This window comes from Drosophila virilis, chromosome 3 (assembly GCF_030788295.1).
Source record: "Drosophila virilis strain 15010-1051.87 chromosome 3, Dvir_AGI_RSII-ME, whole genome shotgun sequence".
Taxonomy (NCBI): domain Eukaryota; kingdom Metazoa; phylum Arthropoda; class Insecta; order Diptera; family Drosophilidae; genus Drosophila; species Drosophila virilis.
The window spans coordinates 9,308,310-9,318,817 of NC_091545.1; the positions used below are offsets into that span (position 1 = coordinate 9,308,310).

Below are 10,508 nucleotides of genomic sequence, written 5' to 3' on the forward strand. Positions count from 1 at the left end.
CTCGTCTATGCATACATTTGGCTTGAATTTGTTTATTGAAGTATTTCTAGGCACCCTTTTCGGCACTTGAATATTTAAATCCTTGAAGCATTAAAGATCACGTTGCAGTCAAACATTTGTACTGATAGCGCGCCACATCCAGCTCCTGCAGCAGTTGCTTATACGTTTCATTGGCACCATCATAGTCCAAAACGGCCACACACGAGATTTGTGCACGCTTGCGAAGCGCATAGGCCAATTCCCGGCGCATCAGCGAGAAGCAATAGGGCACCCTTTGCTGTTGGCAGACTAGCTTCAGCTCGTCGATCGTGTCGTCCAGACCGCCTAACAAGGAGTAAACGTAAAATGAGAATCAGTATTTTTAGTGCAGTAAATGACGTTTACCTGGGGCAGGACACATTTCACAGTCGGGGGCCAGGATTAGCAGTTTCACTTTGTTTATTCGCAGCCTGGACAATGACTCCCGAAACCCCACCACTAGTCGCGGATGTGCACGGGCTTTAATCTCATTGTGGGCGTAGGCACGCTTCTGGAAGCGTTCCAAGTCAATGAGCAATTGAGTCGTCAAATCTTTGAGGCGCGGCGTCGTACAATTATCACAATAGCTGTGTATCAGATAGTTGATTAGCAAAGGGAGCAAGATAACTTAACAGATGCGCACCTTCTAAATCGCCGGGAATGTATTTGATGAGCAGACGATGCTGGTTGGCCAGACACGACGTCATTTAGGGACAAGCACCTCAAATTTGTGATTACTTCTAATGTGTTTGGCTCCACGTTGTTCAAGGTCGGGCGCTGAATTTCCTTTAATTGGACAGGAGCGGAAAGACAGCTTTCCACTAACAGGCTACTCCACTTCTCCGTCTCGCCTAAGGTCAAGTTCTGGAGCTTTTCGGACAGCGGAGGCTGCAGGGTTTTTTCGCTTGTGGATTCATGACTGACAGATATTAGCTCCTGCGACTGCTGCAGCGGTTCCACATAGTTGTCCTCGTCCCTATGCTGCTTCCAATTGCGATACTTTCTGATAATGCGCTTCAGCCGCGCTATACGTCGTTTGGGATGCAATCGCGTCTTTCCCTTGCGCTTGGTTTGCAGCGCCACGCACTTTCGTGCTACCAGGTGTGGGCGTCTCTGTTTGTTTATTTGTTTCTGTTTTTGGCGGGGTACTACGAGGAAGTCCAAGAGAGTACACTGTTGCTCCCTTTTGTGCTTATTTTTGTACTTGGCACTGCGTAGTACCTTTGGCGTTGAGTTTCCATTATCCTTTTTTAGAATTTGATATGTACCTTGATCTATAATATTAAGTTTATCCGAATGTCGTGACATTTTAAGCAACTGCTTGCTGCACTTACTACAACCACACTCAAAACAGTATCGATAGTTGCAGTAAAAGTATTTTTGATCTAAAGGCAGCTGGGCACACATAATGTATATGCATTTGAAATATGTTTACTCGTTTTGAAAAATACTGAATTTTGAGCGTGGAACAAAAACATGAATAAGTCTTTAATCTTGTTGATGATTTACTAAATGCTTATACTAGACTTATTGGTAACAATATTTAGTTAAACTTATTTTGGGCTTAACATATCAGTTAAGTGAGCTCCCTCCCGCTAAAATCTTACCCAATACTTTTATGCTAACTAGTTTAACGGTCAATTTTTAGAAAGATTCTAGCACATTGAGATAAATTTATAAACTATAACTTTATACTACTTTCGATGGCAATGTGCATCTCATTGAACTGCTTGAGATGTGACAAGATCTGATCGCGCTCCTTCACATATATCTCCCAGTATTTCAAATATTGGCTGATGTGCTGGAGCACTAGTTTCCCGGCAAAGTCCAAGCAACTGCGCGCATGCCTTATCCGCCGCCGGCAGCTGGCCAAAACTAAGCGCAACTGCTGCTCTGGTTCCAACTGTGCCAATATGAAGGACATTATATTGGCCGTGTCCACGCGAATATCAATGGGAAACACCACAGATTCTGTGGGTCGAGATTGTGGAAACACGAGTAGCGCTGGTGACGCCGGCATAGTGAGTTCCCAGGGCAAATCGTTTGCTTGGCTATCGAAGCGAATAAAGCTCAGTTCGGGACTGCGTAACATAGCTGCCACTTGCATCAGCTCCTGTGACATGACGGCCGAGAGTGCACAATCCGGTCGCTGGATGAGTACGACATTGGTTGCATTGGAGTGCTGCAGTGCCAGCAGCAATAACTGGCGATTGTATACCTGTATATACGATGCATCCTGGGATGGGACAGTGGTCAATATAGTGTTCCTTTGGACCCGCGGCAGCTGTCTGGCATAAAACTGCTTCATGAACTCCTTCAGTGCCAGATAGGTGAACGTCTGATGCTGTGGCATGACGTGTAGCGCTTCTTTGGCTGCATCCACAATGAATACCTGGACTGTGGACGCATCTCTTTTATGATTGAGTTGGAACTGATCAATGCCAATTTGATGCAGAAAGTCGCGGTGTTTGTTTCCATCGAAGAGCACTACGGCCAATGAACTATTCTGTATATGATGCTCCGCCGAGTGCATCCACATTAGCTGACCGTATTTAGCGACCAGCTTCGCAATGCCAATCTTTCCTGCCGGCGTTCCCTGCTGGGCATGGGTGTGCGCCAAGCAGCGATTACGTGTGCGAAGCGCCAACAGCTGGCGCGCCTCCGCTTCCGAGTGGCCTTCGTGAGTGTGTTGAGACCATAAATAATTTAGGAAGCCATTGATGTGGTAGTAATTGGCCAGAGTGGCTCTGTTGAGCTGAAATGCGCGATAGCAATTCTTGGCCGTTTGTTCCTGCGGCTTAGGGACTTCATACAGCTCTGGCGAAATTTGAAACAAAGCCCATTTATGCGCTTCGCTGCCGTCTTGCAGCTCTTGCTTCCAGTAATGGTCGCAGTCGACATTCTCCTTACGTAATAGATCATCGCTCGTGAATAATGAGTGTTGCCGATGCATGCGTATGGCCATGGCCAGCACTGGCGTGTGACGCGCCTTAATCGCAATCTTCGCGGGTGTTCCGTAGCCAGCGGCTTGCAGAGGATTGACCTTGGGTCGCACCCAATGCAAGATCTCCATGGGCTGCCAGACATCCGATTTATTGTAACTATGCAAGCCATGCCGGTTATCTATGACAACTAGTTGCGGCAGTGATAGCCCCTCCACCCTGAGCATTTTCTTAGCTTGACGGCCAAAAGCGACCGCAAAGCGTACGTTACGCTCCGGATCGAATTCCAACCACTGTATTGCCGTCGCCACAAAACGCCTATATGTCGGACCATCGGCAGAGTCCAGCACCGCCAGGACAACGGCGTCCGAGATACTCCATAGGGCGCCCAGCTCTGCCGTACTATGCACTCGATCGATGGGCTGTATTAGATTGTTCATGAATCGCGTCAAGTCCTCAAAATGCCATGCACCCTGATACTGTAGCTTCACTTGCCGCCCATAGTTCACCATCAGCGTGGGCCATTTGTCCGGATACCCGCCGTTAACCGCCATGCCGGGTAGTTGTCGATGTGTGCGGCTGCAGTTGCACTGCAGATGCCAACAATCGATGGCGCCAAAGGAGGCGTATTCCTTGTAGTAATGGGCCACGCCATCGTATACCAAACGTGCCTGTCTGGCATCGCTCGACCAAGACACGTAGTAAAACATCAGAGACATATCGCCGGATCCCTCCACTTCCGCTCGCACCTGTGGTACGCTGTACGTGGGGCACTCAATGATTTCTGATTGGGTTAATGGCAGTAGGCCGATACCGATCCAAATGCAAACAAATAAAATCATTGTTTTAAAAGCAGGTGGTTGCTTAATTTAATATTGAATTCAACAACGGCAACAGAAAACAGCAGACAGCTGATAGAACAAAGTGACCGTATCCTGTTAAATTCGCAGTTCTTGGTTAGTCGTTTTGCAACACTAAATACGTGAATTTGCATTGACGCCGCCACTTTTGTCTGTGCAACTAGCGTTTGCTTTTCTAAACTTGGTTATTAAAATGCAGAACACGGCGACAAACTGGCAGGATCTCAGGTGAGCAAGCTGATAATTACTTTTATAATTTGAAAACCATATACCTTACTATCATGTTGAGGTAGATAATAAGTACAATTGATTGCAGCTGCAAAATGCGGTGCTCCAAGAGGCAAGTCCATCAAGCCCCCATTTTCGTCCTTCCGTTGAACTTAGAGATCAACATTATAGTCCAATTAGCCGATATACTCATATTAACTGCTTTAACGGTGCCCGACCTGAAATCTCTTTATTTAAATAACTACACTTGTTACCTTTGTAGACCCCGCGAACGCATGGAACATTTGCTGATGACCGGCCACTTGTCGGATTGCAGTTTCGTCGTCTATGACAATGATGGTAATAAGATTCTATTAAAATGTCATAAATTTGTGCTCATGAGGTGGGTACAGAATTATTTTGCTATATATTAAACCATATCAGATATACATATGTCTTTTGTAGTGTTTCACCTGTTTTTGAACGCATGTTTGAGGGCGATTTCGAGGAGGCAAAGATTCCCGACAACATTGTGCTGAACGATGTGTCGGGCAATGATTTTAGAAAATTCATTGAATATTTGTACTGGCACGATAACCGTCGACTGGATTCGTATGATCTGCAGACACTACAAACATTGATTTATCTGAGCAAAAAGTTCATGGTATCCTTTTTTACCAACAATTGTTTAAATGTGATCAAGCGCCGTTTGGCCAGTGGCCTAGAGGCGGATGTAACAATTGATTTGTACGAGTATGGCCACCAGATCGAAGACGAAGAGCTGATTGCCAACATAAGATTGGTAGGTACTGAGAAAAACAATATCAATCTCAACTAAATTTTGGAATTTTGTAGAAATTTCGCGTGAACGCGGAGGCTTACATCAACGCAGCTGCGGTGTTTGATCTAAGCTCGGAAATCTTTTTAAAATTTATCGAGGACTTTAACGGCATTGTAGGCGATAAGCTTCGCTTCAGTGTGATAGATCGGTATTGCAGTATACATGGCTTGGTCGAGAGTTCTGCAAAACCATCCCCAGACAATACATTCATCGAAAGTGATAACGACGATGAAGTTTCTGATTACTCCCAGATGACGAAAAAAATAAAGCCTGCGACAGAAGCCAGGTCGCAAATTGATACACTTAAAGAAGTAGATCTGGAGCAAGCCAAAGAGACTAAAGACGAAAATGAAAACGATGTCGAAAAGGGCAAAGACGTAGCTTTAGACCAAGTAAATACAGAACAAAGCGATAAAGAGATGAACAGTGAGAAGGAGCAGGAGAAAAGGGACGAATACATACGCAATTTATTGAAAACTATCAAATTTACATCAATGACAGCGTATGACTTTTGTGCTGGACCAGGTACATCCAATTTACTAACTATCGAAAAGAAATACGAATTACTATCTTCCATATGCATTGCTGAACACAAAATGAGATTATTAACATCTTACAAGTAAACGCATATATAATATTTTTCCTGCCATTTTCCATCATAATTGTTATTAAATGCTCAAAGCACATGCATTTATATGCTTATTACTATTTGTATGTTCATAATGGAAACTTTTGCATAAAGGCTTTCCAAGATAACTTGCAGCAAACACATATTTTTTATGAATTAAAATTGATCGTTTATTGAAAATATTTTTCTGGGTCCAAATCGTATAAATGCTTAAATACAAATGTATAGAGTTTGCATAGTTTTAAATAACTTTCATTTATAAATGAACATATAAAAATTTAATTAACATTCTGTTTACATAAATTACGAAAAGGGTATAAGTTTGTAACGGAGCGATCTTACTGTACTAAAAGACACTTGGACGGCAAACATTTTATCAATGAGATTCAATGTTGAAGGCACATTACTTTTGTTTTTCGATATGGAATGATAAAAAAGCTGATTGACAAATATTATTTACTAAATATTTTAGGCACTTTGTACTGCATGTATAAAAAAATGTGCAACTCCAGCAGTTATGAGTTAGTAATGGTCAAAATAGCAACTTAAAACTATGGTTAGTTAAAATGGACGTATATAAAAAGGTAATGTGCTGCATTTATGTATTAAAAGACAATTATGAAAATGGCGCAACGTATCAGGCATAACTAATCTCATGCTCGTAGGTTTTCTCTCTCAAGTCATGGTCGTCGGGCAGAGCATGATGACGTAGCCCGCACAGACGCGGCCCATAGCGCAGCATGATAATGATGACGCCTATAACAAAGAGCGCCAGAGCAGCAACAGCTGGATAAAGAATGTATAATGCCATGGCTTATATGTCGCTTTCACGCTTTTGCAACTCAACGTATTCTTCACGCTGGCGTTGTTGATGCAGTGTGCGACCTTCTGGACGGGGTGGACGCTGATGATGCGACTGGTGTACGGGCTCTAAATCGTCAACGGAGATGACGACGTCGTCAGGGAACACTTGCTGGTGTGTAGTGGGCTGCAAATGGTAAGTGTCATTTTGTGAAAGTTTAGCATGCCGAGTTGGCTACTTACATGGAAACGATTGAAGTAGGATGCGTCCTTTAGCTCAGTGAAATCTAGGGGTGGTTGCTTGTGCGGCGTTGAAGACCAAATGGAAACTAACCAGCGATTACCTGTATGCCTGTCCTGCCAGTACTTTCGGTGTTTGGAGCAGCAGCCCAAGATAATGTTTAATACAATTATTGACCCAAGGACTACTGTGCAAATGGCGATTGTCACATAAAACGGCTTGTAGCTGCCGTAGATGGGTCCAGTGAAATATGGATTATTAATGTACGCTTTGCGCTCGTCTTCGATTGTGGACATTATTTACTTATGGCTGTAATTGTAGATGCCGTTGACAATGCAGTCACTGGCCTTTTTCTCTATTAGCTACACGCTTTACTTGCTCCACACTAACACAACGCTGTATTGTCTGCAATGGATGTAAGCAATAAGAAACGTTGCTATGCTACATTCAACCCCAAAGTGTGCTTGTGGTTTTACTTTAATTCAATCACATTGGGCGTGGTCAGATGCCGCGTTGCTTTGCTAGTTATAATTTATTTTCTTGCACTCACCATTTGCACTCAATTTATGGCAACTGAAATTGTGACTTGACACACTTTAAGTCCACTTTTGAGCAATGCAAATACGTTTCTAATTAAAAATTAATAAAAATCTTGACTGCTGCAATAAAAACAACGCCCAAAGCCTGGCTCACAAATAAGCTAAACTATCGATTCTCAAGTTACATGGCTGTCTGTGATCGATATTGAAATCTATTAACTATCGATAGATATCGCGAGATTTTCAGCTCTTGAATATTTTACGAATTGATGAAATTCAAACTTGCTAAAAATCAAAAATTACGCTTTTATACAAATTCAAATAAAAGTATCCATTATTGCATTCGTAAAACGTATTTACAATAGATTAGAAACACCATCTGTAATTGAGCATATCTGTAAATGTAACACAATCTCAGTTTAAAACAATCTTTTACGCTTAATAACTAAAAAATAAGGATTTGTAGCAAAGGTTATTTAACAAATGTTCACTAGTTAGCTATTCAATAGCCAACTTCCTAGGTTTCCTATTGGTCATAGGTCAGAAAATTCTCATTTTGCGTAAATTGACGCGCCAAAGCACGTCCATCGTCTGTCGGCGTACTAAAGGCAATGCGATCCCGGGATATTTCAATGCCCAACATGGTGTGAGATTGCACAGCGCGCAGTAATTTACTAGCAATTCCCCTACGACGTTGCAGTGGTGAGACCCAAATCCGAGACACGCCGCAGCTGCAGAGGAAATAAAATAAAGTTTTTGTTAAGGAACGGAGATAAAGAGTTGCATTGACCACAAACCTAGCCTCGAATGTCTCCTCGCTGAAGTAGTCGGTCCCATCGACCTGAATGAAGCGATGCGCCTGCGTCAACGGCTGCACAAGGCATAGGCCCACAATTTGCTGTTTTCGCACAGCAAAGTAGGCGACAAACGTTTTTGGTATAATGTACGAGGAGTAGCCCAGTTCCTTGTCCACCATCCTGATCACCTCTGTTAGCCGCTGCAGGCGTATAGCTGGTGCGTGTTCATTCAATCGTATAATCCGCCCATCTGCCGCCCAGTCCGGACACACGGCCACAATGTCTTCGTCTATCCAGCCCTTAAAACGCAGCACATGTACAGAATCATGATATTCTCGATGCAGCTGCTCCTCCTCTGGCTCATGGACGGTATAAACTAATCCACACTGCTGACACTGCCGGGCTCCAAAGGCCTTTTGGCCGGCATCGATTTGATACTGATTGGAACCAGTAGCAGCAGCCATTAAGCGTGCCGAGGCATCCAACTTGCGGCGCGACGACATTTGTTGCATCGGCTGCAGGCGTTGTGTGAAAATGGGAAACAATTTGACTTGCGGCTCAATGGGCGCTGCATTAGTAACCGAGTTGTCAACTGGTTCCTTGAGCGTTTGCGCAATGTCGTTCTCAGGTACTTCCGATGCAATTGCGTTTGCGCCATCAGATTTTGCCAGTGCTTGCTGCTCCGCATAGACTACCATGTACAGATTATCTACAATGCTTGTGGCTTCTTCCTTGTGGTTATCTGGATCTGCTATAAATATTTCAAAGTTTTTATCTGTGCATATGTTATTGCTTATGAGAAACTCAAGCAACACGGCCTGCTGTTCGATAACGGCCGGATCGTCAGTCTGGTATGGTATTTGTTGGCGGTACTTTTCATAAGGATCTGACAGCAGTACAGGCTCCTCTGTCTTAGGCGCTTCCGATTCAACAATTTCATCCACAATGGTATCATCTAGATTACGTAGTATCGCATCCACGGTTGCCTGTTCCGCGGAAAATATTGTCGACGATTTGACACGCACTTGCCGGTGCTTTTTAGGTGGTGCCTCTACCAATGAGATCTTTCCCTGACTAACACTAGCCCGTATATTGTCCGTGATGCGCACTTCCATACAGGTGCTACTACGTCGGCCCGATTTAAAGAACTTCCGATTGGTGGGCGGGTCAGTCTTTGGGGATGTATCATTAGTATGGCGTATCAATGGTATGACCGGTTCCAGCTCCATTGCAGAGGATGGGTCTTTTGTTGCACGGTCTTCTTCTTCGTCGCTTAGATCGGAAAAGTCGAGTGTTGTGGGAGATAGGGATAGTGCTGAGGGACTCTTGTTGTTGTTATTGTTGTTGTTGTTGGCGTCATCAAGAGCCAAACCGCGAAGGGGCTTAGCCATCTGAATGGGATCTTTGGCACTGCGAAGTATTTGGTGGACCTCCTCTACCTTTGCGCGATCCTCACGCCCCGTGGTAATCAGCCGGCGTAACTTTTCATTTCGCAAAGAGCCTAAAATATCATCCAAATTGACGGACCCAGCAGTTCGCTGGGGCTTGCGTATATTGTGACGAACGCCCTTATTAATACCCAACCTATGACGAGAGCTGGGCGAAGTAACTTTTGCCTTTCCGACGCGTTGTTGCTGCTGAAGTGCTCCTCTCGAAGGGTTTGGACCTGACCTTCGCAAAGCAATATTCGATTTGGCAGAATGTGAATAAAAGGCCATCGTTGATATGCACTCCTTGTGCGTCCTGCGCACCTTGCTCTGCGGTGACGTTGATCCGGATTCGGGTGAGGAATTATTTGTTATTATATCCGACATATTGTGCGCTCTTTTAACTGCTCTGCGGTCTTGGTCAGTGGGCGAGTCATCCATGTCCGTGCTGATATCATCGAATTGTTCTCGTGATTTCGGCGTGCGCGGACTAGAGTTGTGGCTTTGGCTGGTACTGCTATTGCTATTTATACGCATGGTTTTGGTAAACAAATGTGGCAACTGCTCCTCCGTGCCCAGCGATAGGCCAGGGCCACTTGTCTTCTGAGCGGTTTTATTTTCCTTATTAGTCTCCGGTGAGCTGCTGGTGCTGGCGCGCAATCGCAAGCTGTGGACATCTCCATCAGCAATGCTGTCGAACAGATTACGAACATTAGATGGCTTTACGGTTGCTTTAATGGACAAACTTTGGCGCCTTGGCTTTAGTGGTGCTATACCCAACAAAGGGTCCTCGACGTCACAGTCGTCATCTATTTGGTCCAACATGGAGCTGCGGCTGTGAAACAATTGCTTCTTGCGTTCCGAGAGGCGCGGTGTAGGGGTGCGTATCGGCCGTGCACCACGTCCCGTAGGAGTTTCCATTATTACGCCAGTTTAATTACAACTATATTTCCCGCTTTTTTAATAAGAGCGCTAATTCACATTGCCAGTGTTGCATGCTAACAGAAATGGTGGAGCCCTAAAATAGGTGATATCGATGTTTGATTTTATTTTTGCATATCCGATTATGCATGATGCTTGCTTATAAAAATCCAGTTGATCAGCATACTATCATCGAATGCCGTTTGTTAAATATGCTTGCTTAATTTATGGATAACAACAACTTAAACCATTCGTTTATTTGATGTAAAAAAATATGAAAATAAAA

The 10,508-nt window shown here is 44.1% G+C and overlaps 6 protein-coding genes across 7 annotated transcripts; 1 reads left to right on the forward strand and 5 right to left on the reverse strand.

Annotated features, from left to right (window-relative positions):
- Nucleotides 1–12: 12 nt before the first annotated feature.
- Nucleotides 13–1,367, reverse strand: Sbp2 (SECIS-binding protein 2). The gene is made up of 3 exons (XM_002046835.4): nt 662–1,367; nt 385–605; nt 13–324 (listed from the first exon to the last, which is right to left on the reverse strand). Exons 1-3 carry the CDS (start codon nt 1,324–1,326, stop codon nt 98–100), a joined length of 1,113 nt encoding a protein of 370 aa, XP_002046871.2. The 5' UTR covers nt 1,327–1,367; the 3' UTR covers nt 13–97.
- A 136-nt stretch (nt 1,368–1,503) lies between these two features.
- On the reverse strand, nt 1,504–3,802 carry LOC6624077 (thioredoxin domain-containing protein 11). The gene has a single exon (XM_002046836.4). The coding sequence runs from the start codon at nt 3,800–3,802 to the stop codon at nt 1,700–1,702; it is 2,103 nt and encodes a 700-aa protein (XP_002046872.1). The 3' UTR covers nt 1,504–1,699.
- Nucleotides 3,803–3,843: 41 nt separating this feature from the next.
- LOC6623878 (kelch-like protein 40) lies at nt 3,844–5,978 on the forward strand. 2 transcript variants are annotated; one of them, XM_070208013.1, is made up of 5 exons: nt 3,844–4,048; nt 4,137–4,160; nt 4,311–4,430; nt 4,493–4,829; nt 4,883–5,978. In XM_070208013.1, the coding sequence occupies exons 1-5, from the start codon at nt 4,014–4,016 to the stop codon at nt 5,489–5,491; spliced, it is 1,125 nt and encodes a 374-aa protein (XP_070064114.1). In that variant the 5' UTR covers nt 3,844–4,013; the 3' UTR covers nt 5,492–5,978. The 2 variants fall into 2 exon arrangements, with proteins under 2 accessions (XP_070064114.1, XP_002046873.2); XM_002046837.4 differs by lacking the exon at nt 4,137–4,160 and having other exon boundaries at nt 3,852–4,048.
- On the reverse strand, nt 5,747–6,307 carry wrm2 (wurmchen 2). Its single transcript, XM_070208018.1, has one exon. It carries the CDS (start codon nt 6,305–6,307, stop codon nt 6,134–6,136), a length of 174 nt encoding a protein of 57 aa, XP_070064119.1. The 3' UTR covers nt 5,747–6,133.
- A 3-nt stretch (nt 6,308–6,310) lies between these two features.
- Nucleotides 6,311–6,834, reverse strand: wrm1 (wurmchen 1). The gene is made up of 2 exons (XM_032434530.2): nt 6,541–6,834; nt 6,311–6,484 (listed from the first exon to the last, which is right to left on the reverse strand). The coding sequence occupies exons 1-2, from the start codon at nt 6,832–6,834 to the stop codon at nt 6,311–6,313; spliced, it is 468 nt and encodes a 155-aa protein (XP_032290421.1).
- A 529-nt stretch (nt 6,835–7,363) lies between these two features.
- On the reverse strand, nt 7,364–10,320 carry eco (Establishment of cohesion). The gene is made up of 2 exons (XM_002046839.4): nt 7,875–10,320; nt 7,364–7,808 (listed from the first exon to the last, which is right to left on the reverse strand). Exons 1-2 carry the CDS (start codon nt 10,220–10,222, stop codon nt 7,604–7,606), a joined length of 2,553 nt encoding a protein of 850 aa, XP_002046875.1. The 5' UTR covers nt 10,223–10,320; the 3' UTR covers nt 7,364–7,603.
- Between the last annotated feature and the right edge of the window lie 188 nt (nt 10,321–10,508).